Source organism: Bacillus rossius, chromosome 18 (assembly GCF_032445375.1).
Source record: "Bacillus rossius redtenbacheri isolate Brsri chromosome 18, Brsri_v3, whole genome shotgun sequence".
Taxonomy (NCBI): domain Eukaryota; kingdom Metazoa; phylum Arthropoda; class Insecta; order Phasmatodea; family Bacillidae; genus Bacillus; species Bacillus rossius.
Window position 1 is genome coordinate 8,313,482 of NC_086345.1, and position 16,901 is coordinate 8,330,382.

The 16,901-nt window shown below is 40.6% G+C and overlaps 2 protein-coding genes across 3 annotated transcripts in view; both read left to right on the plus strand.

The window, feature by feature from the left end:
- Positions 1–3,343, plus strand: part of LOC134541370 (ATP-binding cassette sub-family G member 4-like) — a 113,437-nt gene extending 110,094 nt beyond the window's left edge. The window contains exon 4 of the mRNA XM_063384793.1: positions 3,256–3,343. Coding sequence (XP_063240863.1) covers positions 3,256–3,343 — 88 coding nt within the window. The remainder of the gene's footprint in view (positions 1–3,255) is intronic.
- Positions 1,075–16,901, plus strand: part of LOC134541326 (proton-coupled amino acid transporter-like protein pathetic) — a 152,724-nt gene continuing 136,897 nt past the window's right edge. Inside the window, exon 1 of one of the 2 annotated variants that reach the window (XM_063384735.1) lies at positions 1,075–1,243. The gene's annotated coding sequence lies outside the window, so the exon portion shown is untranslated. Of the gene's footprint in view, positions 1,244–3,282; positions 3,537–16,901 lie in introns of those variants that run through there. The other variant, XM_063384734.1, reaches the window with a different exon arrangement.

A 16,901-nucleotide genomic window follows, 5' to 3' on the forward strand; every position in this document is an offset into this window, starting at 1 on the left:
GTCACAACAACATTGGTAGGTAATGGAACAGCGATCTTACATGCATGAGAAAGAGCGAAGTTGGCGCACTCTAGGAACAATCAGTAGAAACATAGGTGGCGGACATTACATCATCCAAGATGTCGACCTCCAGCAGGAAAAAAATAAATATGGTGGCTGTGACATTATCCAAGAGCGTGGCTTCCAGCAGACGAAAACAAGATGGTGGACAAGATATAATAATAAAAAATGGCGGGGTCCAATAAAATGGCCAATTTCAAAGGTCAAGGTTATATTTGAGGTCAAAGACCAAGGTAAAATTAAAAGATGAAAGGTCATGGTCAAATTCAAAGTCCAATGCAAGCTCAAATGAAGGTTGAATGTCAAGGTCAAAGGTCAACATCAATCAATATATTTGGTGTGGTTACAATCCAAAATGGGGGACATTATATCAAAATTTAAGATGGCAAATTCCAAGATGACTGACATTTTCAAGGTCATAATGTCATTGTAACGAAAAGTGCAACGTTCGTGAGTGGGACATTCGATTTCATTATGTCAGAATACAAGATGGCGTTTATGGCATCATAATTCAAGATGGCGGATGTCACGTCATGATTCAAAGTGTCAGAAAATTCTAGAAAACCAAATGACATTTTCCAATATGGCGAAATCAAAAATGATGGCTATGGTCAGGTTCAAGGTCGAATGTCATCTAATTTGGCCGCATTGACGTCACAATCCAATATGGCGGACATCGGCTCTAGGTCCACACCCCAACTCCAGTACCATGAGCCCCCAAACGTCACGCGATTACATGTTACAATTCATGGTGGGGTTTGAAATATAAAAAAAAATGATTATAGTTATATTATGAAATCGATTTAAACATTCTAAACGCAACGTACTCTAGCAAACTGCATCCTTAATGCTGACGACAGTGTGGTGCAACGGGCGCATCGCATGACGCAAACCGTTCGCGAAACACGTTCGCCGTGTGTCGTCATCCGCTGCGTCGCAGCCCACACACACACACACACACACACACACACACGTTTCCCATCAATGTACCCTACCCATAAGCCCGCGCGCGCACCTACTCGCAGCTGGCCAACGAAGCGCAACGTATAAGAGAAGGCGGGAAGTATAAAGATTCATTGAACTGGAGTCAGACGCCCTGAACAGTTCTGAAGATGAGTATCTCCAGCGACTGATCAGGAGTTCTGACCGCCCCAGGCTAATTATGAGGACGGGCCCCCACCAGGTGTGTGTGTTACGGTCGGCCTAATAAGTAGTATATTAGTTTTGACTTTGTTTACTAGTGTGAAAATTTTAACATTGTTCATACTACCCATAAAAGTTAAAATCAGGGAGTCCCAAGCTTTTTCAGTTCACAGCGCATTTAGTTTTAGTGTTTTGTCTCGGTCTAGTTGAAATATGTAGGGTAGATGCAATGATGTTGGATTAATAGTGCATGCGAAGATACGATTTCAGCGGCCCCCCCCCCCCCCCCACATCCAAGCGTCCTAGGCTGCAGCCTAATCAGCCTAAGGGTTAATCAGGCCCTGACTATCTCACAATTTGTGTGGCTCGTTCTTGCCAAGTTTGTTTTTTGGTGTTATTAAACAAAAACTTAAGAATTGTGACCGATTTTGTAGTCGTCAACCAAATGTTGAGGTGATTGCTAATAGTATGCATAATATGACAGTAAAGATGCCTGACAGCAACGATGAGGTTTTTGACTTTGACAAGTGGTTGGCCGACGTATTGCAAAAAGACAGTACTATCTGACGAAACTACCAAAAGTAACATTCCTCAAAGTGAAAAACAGGGAATTCATGTATGCTTCGGAGATCCCAGGTGTTGGAATTGCATCACTATTCATAGATTGGTATAGCATTTTATACATTCATACTTCGGAAGCACACAAAAATTATTTTTGGTATACAGCTCCTATTGCCTACGAGTTTTGCCAAGTAAATCAGTTAAAGCAATTAAAATACTTAAACAAACTGATCTGTTATGTCAAACCATTTAGTGAAGCACATTTTACAAAAATATTATTTTTTAGCTTAGGACATCCCAAATAGATGACTAAGATTGATATATGACTGTTCATTTTGAGAGTTTAGTTAGTGGCATGATAACTACTAGTGTGAACATACGTAAAAATCTCTCTTACCGATTTACTAATGACCCATTACTTTTTCTGTAGAGGTACTTTAAGAACTCAACATAACGTGTAAGTAATTTTATGCATAATGGTAATCATAAATTTTTCTAATAAACATTGTCATATGCTATGCAGATATTTGGTTGTTCGAATTATCAATATTTGCCAAATAAATAAATAATAAAATATTTCAGATTTTTTTTTATGTATGGCCTATAAAACACGAAATAAGTGGAGAAAAGAACTAACTACAATTTAAAAAATATATATAAATATTTTATATAGTTACATTATGTATGAGCAATTCATCTAAACCAAAAATGAAATCGCTATGCTTATATTAAACACTACGATCTACAACATTTTTAGACTCTCCTTAATAATTTAATTTTTTGACTTAGTTCCTTTCTCCTCAGACCGATTCACTGTATACTCAATTTTCCTTGGACGTAAATGAAATAAAACGCGTTATCGGTAGAGACAGGAAAAATTCGCTGATTCATTTCGTGATATTTTAATTTCAAATCATTATAGCGTTTTGCTGCTTCTACTATTGGTTCACTGTTAATAGGAAGGACTCTCGGCCAATCAGAGAAAATCAATAAAAGAAGTATCCAATCACAAGTTACCGACTTGAGACCAGTGGCGTAGCCAGGATTTGTGTATGGGGGGGGGGGGGTGTTAAGAAGCATGCGCCCCCCCCCCCCCCGTATTAAAGCGTTGGGTCCGGGGGTCCTTCCCCGGGAAAATTTTGATTTTAAGGTGTAAAATAGTGCTAATTTAGCAGTTTTCGGTACTTAAATTTAAATATTGTAATGGTAAAGATTTTATTAATTTTAATATGAAATTTGTTTGAGTGATGAATAAGAAATTAATTAAATATTTGATGCTGGGGGGGGGGGTTGAACCCCTAACCCCCCTTTCTACCCCTGACTTAGCCCCTGCTTGAGACGTCTCAAAATTCAGCACCCTGTGAACAGGCGCCGTTTGCCCAAGTAGACAGAGTCTATCCTGAAGGTCATTGAACTCGCGAATTTTTCCAGTCTCTAGTTATCGGATATCGCCGTTATCGGGATTGTACCGGCGCGACGCGGCGTGTGCAGCCGATTCAGTGAATCTAAACGCCTCCCGGCGAGCGAGCGGTCGGGAGTACGTAGTTCCGCCTCCCGGCGCGGCGCGGCGCGGCGGTAGCGCGCAGTCCCTAGATCCCCTCCTCGCCGGCGCACAGACTGCCATGTGGCGCGGAGTCGCGTAGTCTGCTGCGGTGCGGTGCTGCGTGGTCGTTACTTGATTCAAACCGGCAGCGCGTATCGGATATTCCACACCTGGAGATATTCGACCCCGAACTCCGGAGTTGAGTGAGAAGAGAGCTTCCCACATAAAGGTAAACATACATATTTCCTTACGATCGCGAAGTCTTAGCATATGTGTGAGATAACTTTTGAAACTCACGTGGCATGCAGTCGTAAAATTGGCGAAACACATGTGTTCAGTGTATCTCAGAGGTTAGGGCCATTTGTAAAAATAAATAAAATTAAAATATTTTTTTTTTTGGAAATTCTTGCCATTTTAGGGTGAGAAAAAAAAATCAAACTGCTTTACAAATGTACCTGTAAGCTTTGTAAGCATTTCAAATTTCGAATTCCAAGCGCTCATTTTGAAGTCAGGTGTCGTGAAAATTATTGATACCACGTGGGTGCAAAGCTTGCCAAAATGGCTTGTTTTCCCGCGTTTTCGGAAACAGATTTAAAAAATAAATGTATACAGTACGACGCGCGTAGGCTTTGTCACTGTTCGTGTGGAAATACATAGCAATATAATAAATAATCTTATGAACTACACGTACTAATGCTACAAAATACCTAACGACCCCGCCACTCACAAAAAAAAAAGTTCATACTTAGAATTGAAAAATTTATATTTGCTTACGTCACGGTCTTCACCGGCCTTTACAATTAAGTTAGTTACATAGTGTGCAGCAGCGCAGGATTGCATCGTAAATTAAAAAAAAAAAAGTACGCCTTTATCCTATTTTCGTTTGTCTTCCAACTAAAGTTTCAGGAGCACGTGCGAATGAATGCAAGGGAAATAATTTTGGTTCACCATAAATAATACCAGGTTGGCCAACCAACACACATCGTGGCCACAACCAATGTTACCCAAGAAACCAACCAAGTAACCAATTTTATCTTACGTTACTGTTATCTCTTTACGGGAAGGAAAACGTGGCCGTCTACGTACTTGCGAAACCGCTGTAAGGCAAGCCAGCCGTTATATCGGTGTGTAGTGTGTGTGTGTGTGTGTTGGTGGTGTGGAAGAGAGGTTGAGGGGGAGGGAGTGACTAAAAGAGAACGCTAGTTCTTATTTTTGGCGTGGGGCGGGTTCGTCTGCCTTTTGTTGCGTCATCCTTGGCTCGGCGCGGTGCACCAGCCTATGGAGGGGGATAGGAGGGGGTTGCATGGCCTACATACGGGAAACCGCCTGGAAGTCTGTTCCCCCCCCCCCCCCCCTTCCCATCGCCAGACACGTACCTGCGCGGCACACCTGCGCACTCGTTAGCTGATGCGTTTATTATGTGGTGCAGATGCGGATATGGCGTTTGATGTGTTTGTTTCGTCTTTTCGTTTGGTCGTGTTTTTGTCTCGTTTTGACTGTTGTGCTGAATTTTTTTTGGGGCTCAATATTTTTGTGCTGTCATCATTTGTGTTTTTTTTTTTCGTTTCTCTTTTGTTTTGTTTTTTGTTTTTGGAAAACCATTGTGTTTGTTTGTTTCTTTTTTTTTTTTTTGCTGTGTTTTTGTCTCGTTTCAACTGTTGTGCTGAATTTTTTGGGTTCGGTATTTTTGTGCTGTCATCATTTGTGGTTGTTTTTTTTCGTTCTGTTAGTCCATTTTTTTGTTTTTCTTTGTTTGTTGACCATATTCCTGTTGTGGAGTATTGTGTGGCGTTAAATCCTGACAACAGCAATTTTTTTCTTAATTTGTGTTTTTTGTCATTTGTGTTTTTTTTTTGTAGTTTTCTTCTACAGACATACATATGCTAAGCAATGGCGTATGTCCAAAAGCTTACATCAAGTCATGCACTCCCATTGCACAAATCTTTAAAAGATAATATGGCGTTTGATAGCTTCACTCGACCTACCCCTTCCGATGCTGATGCAGTGTCTGTCTGATCGGAGACCGGCATATGACTCTGCCTCTAAAATATAAAATGTCCATGAAAGAATGTCCCAATTTATAAACTTTAATAGTATCAAATCTTAAGTGTTGTAGAGTGTTGGTTCAAGGTCACAACTAAAGAGTAACTCAAAACAGTTTTAAATAAGCGCATGCGAGAATACTACTTTGTTGTTTTCTCACTTGCAGCGCAATAGAATTACTCTTTCCCTAATTAATAGAGGGTGAGCCTCATAGGCGTGCGCAGGACTTCAGTAGTGGTGGTGCCAGATTACACAACAGCCCTGTCATTCACGGACCCCGAGCCTAAAGCGGGGGGTCCGGGGGTCCTCCCCCGGAAAAATTTGGATTTGAAAGTGCAAAATGGTGCTATTTAAGGTGTTTCCGAACAAAAACATTAAATACACAGATTTAAAAATTTTAACATTTTTTATGACAAATTATGGCTTTGAACGTTATAATCACCAGGAAATCTACTAAACTATTTACAGTTTTAAGCTTTGTTGAGCCATAAAGTAAATTGCACAAATTGTTTGCACGGAATTCATGCTGGTGGCTTTGAAAATCCGTACTTACATGTTTTCTGAAGACGCCAAATAAATGCTATAAAAACATTCTCAAATGTTAAGTTTTAAAATCAACAAATCAAGGGAGTTTTTGTAACATTCTTTATTTATTTTTTATTTTTATTTTTTTCCCTGCTTGAGCCCCTGAACCAGTACTCTATTGAGTGCCGCCCAGGAACTCTTTGCAATTTGTTATGGAGTACCTGATCCACATGGACCTTTACCTCCTGCCTATTGTAACATTCCTTAAATATGTAAAATATTAAAATAATAAAAATACACAAATAAAAGTGGGCAAAAATTTAACTTTTGAAATACAACAAAAATGTTCTGTCGGCGACTGCATATAAGTCATCGAGTAAGCCTATCCTTTTAACTAACTAAACTCTCTCTCTTTTTTTAAAATAAACCCTGGCGGACGGCACTATTATTCCGTGCGCCTGCCGAGTGGAGTGAACAGTGGACACCGAGTGCGCATTCTATGTAATTCGAGGAGAACTAGGAGAAGTATTTACATTTCAGAAGTTTCGTAGCCGCGGCCCGCGTGTACAACACAAGTAATTGCAACTGGCTTGTTTCCGTGTGTATAGTTGGTTCGATTGATAATTGATATACTGATAGTGTTATGAGCACATATCTGTAACTCGACACGATTGGAAAACATATTTTTTTTGGAAATAATACGGTTTTTGTAAGTATGTATTATTTCTGCTTGTAAAAAACAAAATAACGTTAACCCTAATGGTGGTGCCAAGGCACCTGTGGCACCTACCGTGCGCACGCCTATGGCTGAGCCTGTAAACTTTATTTTGGCAAATTTTTGTACGAGAGTGGTTGAACTGACATTTGGATTGGTCGTTACGGTCGAGACGACAGAGCTCTTTTTCGCTGGCCTCCACGTTCACCTGACATAACCTCATGCGATTTATTCCTTTGGGGATTTATAAAAGATCGCGTCTACGTTCCGCCGCTACCTAATGATTTGCCAGAGTTGAGACACGGAATTGAAGAGGCTATTGCTTCCATTACTCAGGACGTATTAACCAAAGTGTGGGAAGAATTGGACTTTAGGTTGGATGTGTGCCGTGTAACTAGAGGTGCACGTGATATATATTTGTAACATTTGTAAAAAAAAAACTAGGTGTGTTTAAATAAGCCATTCAATGTCGTGTCCTGTCTCAACTAATCTTTAAAATGACGAAGGGGTAATAAAGGTAAAAACATCTAAAATAACGTTAATATTAATTTAGTTTCGAATGTCATTATCTGTAAAGAAGTAAATGATGTGTCTGCAACTTTTAGAGATCCCAGAGAATTCATTTTATAATCCAACTAATATTATTGTGATTTAAAATTACAGAAGTTTTAAAATTTAAGATTTGCACGAAACTATAATAAGTTCAAAATTTCCATTCCGCACTGTGATGCAGTATTTTAATTTTAAAATAAGATTACTTAATTGTTAACATTTGTGTTCGTTACCTTAATCCAATAATAAACGTTGATAGTGGGACCGACTTCAAAACAGGTTTGAGGTTACATGTTCAACTTAATTCGATGGAGAACTTGAAAGTAATATTTCTTGCATTACTCTTCAAACTTTCTTGTCAAAAATATATTTGTGACGAAAACTTGACAAGTATACATATTTACAAACTCCTTCCATGTTGTTTTTCCCGATTATATTTGTAATCTTAGGATACACTCTGTTTTAAGATAAGGCGAGAGAATTTTACACGTGCTAAAGGCTATGATTGCTGAATATTATAAAATAAACAAAGTTTTTAGTATACGTGATTAGCATGTTGGGTGCATTATTTTCTGACAGATTCATTTGAGTCATCAAGCTATCGTTCCATACATATTATTTCATTAACTAAAATAAAGAACTATTTATTTTCCAAAGAACTAGGCAGGCAAAAATTCGCCAATTTTTTTTATTGGAAACTAGCTGTAGTATCCAGATTCGAACACGTAAAAAAAAAGTAAGTTTTCTTCTAAGAATTAACACACATGTAATTTTTTGTTCAAGAAATTAAAACAAGATGTGGCTACAGGGAACAAACGGGAAATGTGTCCTAGCGCTGAAATAACTAACGTTAAGGGTTTAAAAAGTTAGAAAGGGTTATGGGGTGCTTTTTAGAAATCTCACGTACACAGTAGTCCAATTAATTAAGCATTTAAATCAAATTTTTGGAGGAAATAGAGAAATGTTTTATGTAAGTGAATTTGATTTCAACTCTCCGAGAAGGGGTTAAAAAAGTTAAATATTGTATTTTTTAAAAAAGATTATTAGAAAAGGATAAAATATAGAAGAAAAAGTTCAGAATAAAAATTACAAATTATAAAATTCACATAAAAATTGTATATTGACTTTTTTTGCTATAATTAAAATTAACGGAGTTAGGTTGGTTAGAAGTTGATGGATGATATCTACAACTTAAAAAAATCATTGCAGACTGAAAAGTTAATTAAGTTATTATTATTTTTTAATTTTCTCAGAAAAATAATTTTTCTTTTCAGTGAATTTTTTTTTCAATAGTTTGATAAAAAAGTTAAAACAATTTAAATTTATTAATTCAAACGACTCTGAAAGGTGAAATAATTTTTTTTAATACCATTCTGATAATTTTATGTAGTAAATAGTTGCTTTTTTAATTTTTTTCCTTTCATTAATCTTGTTTGCGTTTGCTGGAGGCCGCCATCTTGTTTTAGGCTGCTAGAGTGCACTGCCGCCATGTTAGTTTAATTTTTTTTATCCGCTGTAATGCGCCCGTTTCCTTAATTTAATTTTATGTTTTATTATTATTGTTTAAGATAGTAATTGATTCATGCTATGTTTTAAGTTATATGTAAGATGTCAAATGTAACCACTCGAACCGTGCAGTGCGGGGCCGAACGGAACTCCATTGTCACGTGGTTTCCTGCTGGCCTGCGCTCGGAGGCGGTGCGGTGGGGCTACCCCCGCCTAACGGTCCGAAGGGTTGACTGACCCGGTCTCTTTCTTCGCTCCTGGCCAATAGAGAATCAGCATCCAAGGCCAACTCACTGTTAGCTTTTAAAACTATTCCTTTAAGTAATTGACGAATGTAAAAAAACTGATCAGCTAAGTACACCAATGTAAATTATTGAAAAAATTCAAAAACGTTTGTAATAAAACTCTGCCCACAATCACGTAATTTGTTGGGACCGGAAAAATTCGCTGATTCCTTTCGAGACAGGCTGGAATCCAAACTCGTTTAGCTTAATGCTGCGTCAGTGATTGGACAGCAATTTACCTGAAGGACTCTGAGCCAATGACAAACACTCAACAAAAGAAGTATCGAATCACAAGAATCGCAGTAAACAGGTGTCCCGAGTCGGTAGCCAAATGGCCAGGTGATAGTTGCCCGAGTACATAGAGAATCGTGGAGTCTATCCTAGTGGTCATTGAAACCGCGAATTTTTCCAGTCCCTAGTAATTTGGCTACGGGGGCGGGGCATAGGATAGTCCAGGAACTCTGGTTGGTGGACCGAGAGTTGGGGGGGGGGGGGGGGGCGGCACCAAACAGGCCACCAGGAGAGACTATATGCGACAGTTCTGGATCAAAAAGCCTCGGGGCAGAACGAGGTGTCCGACCTTGGAAGATTCCCGGCTCAGCTAGTCTTAAGGGTGTGCCTCTCCCATTTCAGGTCAAGATTTTATATTTGCATTCATTACAGGTAAACTCGTAGACTTTTTCAATATTTTAACTTTCACGAAATGAAAAAATATATACAGCGCATACTTTTTGCATAATTATCTGCCAAAGTTACTTTTTTTTTTTTTTTTTTACGTTTTTGGGTTGTACAAATAAGGAGAGTTTAATTTATTGCAGAACTGAAACTTTTTAGGTTTAATTACAGTGCCACTGGCTACTTCTTGATATGGTTTGCATTTCGATCACAAAAAAACTCATTTCATGTTTCTTGGCTGTCAAAATCATAACAAATTTGATAATTTTGAAATGCCAGGTAAAATTAAATTAATATTTTCTGAAAGAAATTCAAACCATTTCTTGAAGTAGCCAGTGGCATTGCAGTTAAATCTAAAAAGTTTCAGTTTTGCAATAAATTAAATTCTCTATATTTGTACAACCCAAAAACGTTAAAAATGTAACATTGGCAGCTAATTATTTAAAAACTATGTGCTGTATATATATTTTCATTTCGTGGAAGTTAAAATATTGAAAAAGTCTACGAGTTTACCTGTAATGAATGCAAATATAAAATCTTGACCTGAAATGGGAGACACCCCCTTAAAGAGTTCTGGGGCTTTAGCGTAAAAGCCAACCCCAGGATATTTTATCAGTCTCTATATAATCAATTATTTAATGATAAGCAAATTATATAGCAAACAAATTAAGATATCCCTGAGCCATTGCAGTCAAATTACGTGAGCAGCTATTTGCAATACCACAATTATTTTATTCCACTAAACCTCGCAAAAACTCTCGTGTTCATCCAATAGCATCCGGAGCAAAAAAAAAAAAACAGGCGGAGTTTGTCATATGGCCAGTTATACCGCTAGAGTGCAGTAATAATTTATTACTGTGGCGCCCGCCATTTTGAAATTTGGGCGCCTTCGTCGTAGAAAGTTTAATAGAACTTTGCGCACCAAAATGTGGCTACAGTTCACGGCTAACTGAAATTAGAAGTGTCATGATAATCTTGCCGAATCTAATGAGTAGAGACCGGAAAAATTTGCGAGTTCAATGACATCCAGGATAGACTCCAATATCCTCTACACACTCGGGCAAATGCCAACTGTGCATTGGCTGTTGACTTGTGAGTCGTCTCGACTGGGTGGCCTGTGATTCGACACTTCTATGAGTGAGGGTCTCTAATTGGCCCTCAGTCCTCCAGATTAACAGTGGACCAATGGCAGAAGCAGCACTAAGGTTTAATTATTTGAATTCTAGCATAACACGAAATGAACCCGCGAATTTTCCGGGTCTCTAGTAATGAGTAGGGCCATGCATATTTCGCGAAATGATTCCCAGACTAGCTGAAAGTTAAAACACCGTAGCATCGTCTTGTGTTTTATTGATTGGGTGAGTTTCTTTCAGGTACATGCCGATTTTTCCAACACCAATCACAGTGATTCAGCGCGGAAGGAAACGCGTCTTGAATGGCTCTGTCAAATAAGGCGACGCCCTCTCTCGCAGATGGTAGCCAATCACTAGTGACCCTTGGAATTCGTCAGGTCTCTACTAATGAGCGAATACAATTCCGCGGTGCGTTATACCACGAAAATGGGGTCTAAAGACGTAAATGATGATCACCTCGAGGGCTTTAACTGAAGATCAGTGAATCTCGGAACATGCCGAACAACTTCTAGGTGAACATGTTTTACGAACGCGAAGGTGTGCGGTTACACTGCGGTTGGTATAAAGTTTGTTCAACTCCAATACCGATTGTCTAATGTCTTCGAACGAATCTGTTGTGGATCCTGTTTACTTGAGTAAGTTGTACCTCTGCTAGAGGATTACCGCCAGCATCAATTTTGAAACAGTAAAATATTTGCTTGTTAATTTTTTTTCTTGTCACAGTCAGTAAATTGTGCCAGTGAAACACTCTCCATCTTGCATTTTTTCCGCAGAGGACTATTTATACTCTCAATACTCAACAGCCAACCAGAGCCTTATGAAGGAGAGATGTCGTTCTGAGAACTATTTTGCAACCCTGTTCTAGTTGGGAAGCCTACGATTCACTCGTCCTTCTGGACATCCCCGAATACTCACGTTGGCAAGCCTTCTTTTCACAGACGAGAGAGCCGAACCCGACGTTCCCAGAAGTTCATGCTAGCTTTTTTTTTTTTCGTACAACAACAGGTGTATTTATTTGGGGCAAACTGTTTACATGATTTCACAGTATCTTCAATGTAGCTATCCTAACCAAATCAACCGTCCACAATGTTTTAATGTATTTATAATGTAGCTAACCTAACCTAATTGACCATTAGTTATCATGAGTTGTATATTTATTTAAAATGAACAAAAAAAAAAACCGAAGATGCACGATCGGAGGTTTGGCTCTCTCGTCTGTTGAAAGAAGGCTTGCCAACGTGAGTATTCGGGTATGTCCAGAAGGACGAGTGAATCGTAGGCTTCCCGTTCTGGGTTGGATGAGAAATTGGCCTCGGACGGAACATGTTTCAGACTGCGTTGCTAAAAGTGGAACATGTTTACCCGAAGTGGTTCAGAGTCCCGTGTGACCTCCCCCCTCCACCGGTACCTCAAGGCCGCGTCCTTGCTATCGGCGGGATGCGTAACTCCCCCCTCCCTTCTTCTTCGTTAGGCCTTCCACAGAACAAGGAGGGAGGCGTGGAAGTGCGGCTCTTACAGTGGGAACTGAAACAGTGTTTCACTTGACATGTGTCGCTATCTGTTGGGTGGACCCATTAACTACCTGCAAACAAAAAAAATTAGTTGTCTGTAAAGTCTGTTTACGGACGATAGTTTAACGTGGCAACGTCATAACAAAACATTGAAGAAATGATTGCATACTTTTATGAATAAAATTGAATCACTTTTATGGAATTAGCACTATTTTGTATGGATACAAAGAAGGAGTGAAATGCAATCTACAATTTAATTGATAAATTTACTTTTATTTGCACTCATTAATTCAAATATGTTTATTAATTTTAAGAAGAGGTTATTTTAACTATAACTTTTATACATGTTTGCTATTTAACTTCTTCCAATCTGTGTTATTCTGTTAAGGATAGGACGATGATAGGAAAAGTAGGAAACGAATGGGAGTGTTTCAAGTTTAATGTGCCTCGAAAAAGTCAAATCGATCAGTGGCGAGGCGTGAGGTTTACATGAGGGGAAGCTACAACTCCGTTCACATCAAAACTAGATTGGGGGGGGGGGGGGGGTCCGGGGGCCCTTCCCCGGGAAAATATGGATTTCAAGGTACAAAATGGTGCTATTTAAGTAGTTTTCTTAACTGAACATTGACATTTTTTTTAAATAAATTATTTTTAAAAAATAATGTTTGACTTACATTATTCTGATAGTAAAATACCTACTCTACATTACTTATATACTAAGTGGGAGTGTAGTATCATCGATATCTGGTACAAAATATATAAACAGACAACACATGGCAAAGTAAGTACTTAAAATAAAGAGAAGAACCTCATAAAAATGTACTAGAATAGTAAAAATTAAATCTTGGTATTTTTCGTACCAACACAAAAGAAATTATCTTCATACGTGATCAGAAACTCTGTTAACTGGTACGAGTACCAAGAAACTCGCACGTCAATCATTCCTGAAACGCCACGATTTTTTTCCTAGCCTAAATTATTCTAAGTGTGTAAGGGGAGGGTCCAGGTTAGGGGAGGACCTAGGTGTGTCTCAGGCCGAAGCCTATACACTCTACCATGCGGGTTTTTAACCATGCAGGACAAGGGCGCGTGCATCGTGTGCTATTGGGGTTTACTGGCCAGCCATGGCTGCGATTGGCGCCATGACTGACGCCCCATTGGTCGCCTAGCTTAAAAGCTAGCTAATGTGACCCAGGTAAAACCTGCATAGACACAGGGAAAACCCTGGGCCGGGTCATGCGGGGATCAATTAACATGCATTAAGCAAGCAGGTAACTACTGGACAAGAGGAAGAAGGGTCCAGGTAAGAAGAGTTGGAGGGGCTGAAAAATCAACCATGCTGGAGTTGGGTGATTGGGCCTTCCGGCCCGCATTTAAATGTTGGGTACTCCTGGGTTATTATTAACCAGGGGCGCATGCGCCCCCAGGGGCGGGCGACTTCACTCGTCGGCCCAGCCACAGCTGCCCAGGCAGCCACAGTTAAACCAGATGTGGGCAGACGAGCCAGTAAACCGGCTCGAACTGCGGGCGTACGGGGCGAAAGGCAGCCTGACATTGCGCCATCTTCATCTTCCTTCTTCCAGTCAACAGCCAACAACCTTTCAAGCCAGGGTGGGGGTAAGTCGTTCAGGCGAATTAAGTATCTTGCGAGTCGGACCCTCTTGTCCTCCAAAATCCTGGGACGGTTGAAGGTCGCGCCGCCCAGGCTACCACTGGCTCCAACAGGGCCCCAACTTAAAGGCGCCGCCATCTCTTCCTTCAGAGTTACGATGCTGTTCAGTTCCGTTGCGCGCGCGGCAGTTCACAGCTCCGCAATTTCCAGCCCGCAGTTCGTCTACACTTCGCTACTAAGGCACATCGAGCTCCCCTGCGGGCCTTCGCCGACGAAGCTGCTTCCTGCCACGTGCCGAGCTACATTCAGGCTACCTTTCTCCCCGACAGCCGTGATAACGACCCCACAGGCCGGCCATTGGTCCGCGGACTGCTATTGGTTATTCACAGCCACCCCAGCGAGATTGCAACTCTCGAGCTGGGCTCCCGTATCCGCCACCCGTGGGACGCGTACGCCCACAAATCCCCCACGCACTGCCAGCCAACAGCCCGCGGGAGAGATGCGCGCGCCCCGAGAGACGACCGCCGACTGAAACGCGACCTCGCCACCTGCCCTGCCGAACTGTGGCGGACATAGCCGAAGCAGTCGGCGGAAGAATTCCACCGTCTGCTTCGGCCATGTTCGCTTGAGTTCGGCAAGAAAGCGCTACCTTCGTAGCTTCTACCACGTGTTTTTACAGCCAATCCCCTCCCTGAACCTTTGTACCATGCCACCCCCCCTTCCGAAAGGAAACTACTGCGGCAGCCTTCCTGCTGAAAGCGGTCCTGCCAGCGCTTCTAAACCTAGCAACGCTTCTAAAACAGCATGTTTTGTGTGTCAACGAGTTCTTTTCTTATAGCGCACAGCGCACAGTATTGGGTCCCAAGAAGATAGTGTAAAAAATACATACACCTAACGGCACGAGCCAAAGTAAAATACTATTCTGAATAAAATACTTATTTAAAAAATACAATGTCTGGAAACTGCCTGGGCAAGCACTGCTTGCCTTGCTTGCCCTGACGAGACGCCACTGAAATCGATGGTTGTTCCAATCGAGTGGAAGAGAAATAGATGCGGCGCAAGCGTACAGTGAGCGTAACGGGACACAGCGTAACGGGACAATGTGCGTTACGGGACACTTTTTCGTGCGTGCAGCCGGCGTTCATCGATTTATTAGACGTTGCCACGTCAAAAAGACAACACAGGATAGAGGATTTTTTTTTTGTTTTAATAGGAGTGATATTTTCGGGTGCCTCTCCAAAAAATACCCCATAAATTTAATAAAAAAAAAGTAGAAACACAGAGAACACACAGACAATGGAACATGCACAACACTCTGTGTGCATGTCCCGGAGGGCAAGGTGAAGACAAGTGATGAAGATGAAGATGGCAGGGTCCCTGTGGGCCCAGCTACTTGTTGGGGCGGTCCCTGTGTCGGCGCGGCACGGAGAGAAAGCGAAGATGTATGTAGTCAGTGTCGAGTGAGAGACGGCAGTCAGTCGTGGTACCGCATTGCAGTTCGTAGCTGTGGATGGGAACCACACATAACTTAGAAACACACAACTTAGAACAGTCATAACTTAGAAAAGAAACACACAACTTAGAAACGCCATAACTTAGAAAGTCATAACCTAGAACCATCACAACTTAGAACGGTCATAACTTAGAAACCTCGAAAAAAATCCACGTAACTTAGAACTGTCATACGTTAGAACGATCATAACTTAGAAACACACAACTTAGAAACGCCATAACTTAGAAAGTCATAACGTAGAACCATCACAACTTAGAACTGTCATAACTTAGAAACACACAACTTAGAACAGACATAACTTAGAAAATTGTATCATGTGTGTTTCTAAGTTATGTATTTCTAAGTTGTGACAGCACCCCGCTGTGGATGACTCCAGGGTCAGCCAAGAACAAAAAATTTAGGTTTATAATGTTTACTAGCGCACCCGCCCCGGCTTCGCACGGGTGCAATGCTGATACTAAATATACTACAGAATGTGTTTATATACCGGCTCCCCGGCTGGTACCGCCGCAGCCGCTATGTCCCTGCGTTTTAAATCTGTAATATCTTCGAAAATATTCATTTAAATTACATGCTGTACAGGGCCATATTGATCTATATTAAATGCACAATGTATTTAAGGTACTTAATTGGATAAGGATTAATGCTGTATTGCTTAAAATCGCTTCGTAAATAAGCCATTATTTCTCGTAAAAAGTAAAGGATAAAAAATGGTTATTGTGGGTTATCCCTAAGAGATAGAACATATACCATCGCGGACTTTTTTGTAAACTTTTTTAAGGTGTACAATACTGTAGTACATTATTTTGATCTATCTCGTAGGCTTCAGCCAACGTTTACAATGTAAGCGCAAAAAAAGTGTTTATTTACGACATCACATTAGAAACCTCTAAAGTTATCAGTGTTTCTCTACTATATTATGCATGTATTATGCATTTAAACCTTCCTCTTGAATCACTCTATCTATTAAAAAAACCGCATCAAAATCCGTTGCGTAGTTTTAAAGATCTAAGCATACATAGGGACATACAGACAGCGGGAAGCGACTTTGTTTTATACTATGTAGTGATAGTGATTTAACTAATATTGCTCAGTGAAATATATTTTAAACTGTACGAATTTTTTTTCCTAACCTAACTAAAAACTAAGTGTATTCGGGAGGAGTCCGGGTTAGGGGAGGCCGAAGCCTATACGCCTAGTCATGCTGGGATTAGCCATGCAGGGAGAGGGTCGCATGCATCATGTGCTGGAAGGGGATTCGCCAGTCATGGCAGCAATATTGATGTCATGGCCCATGACTAACTCCCCTCACTCATAAATCTAGACTATAACTAGAGATAGGTTGGGCCCAGGTAAAACCTGCACAGACACAGGGAAAACCCTGGGCACTGTCATGCGGGGTGCAAGTTTGCATGCATTAAGAGTATGAGAATACAGGAGACAGAGGATGGTCTGGATGAAGAGTTGGACAGAGTAGAAAAGAGAATTCTACCGTGCGGGGGGTTGGGCACTTGGACTCGTGTAT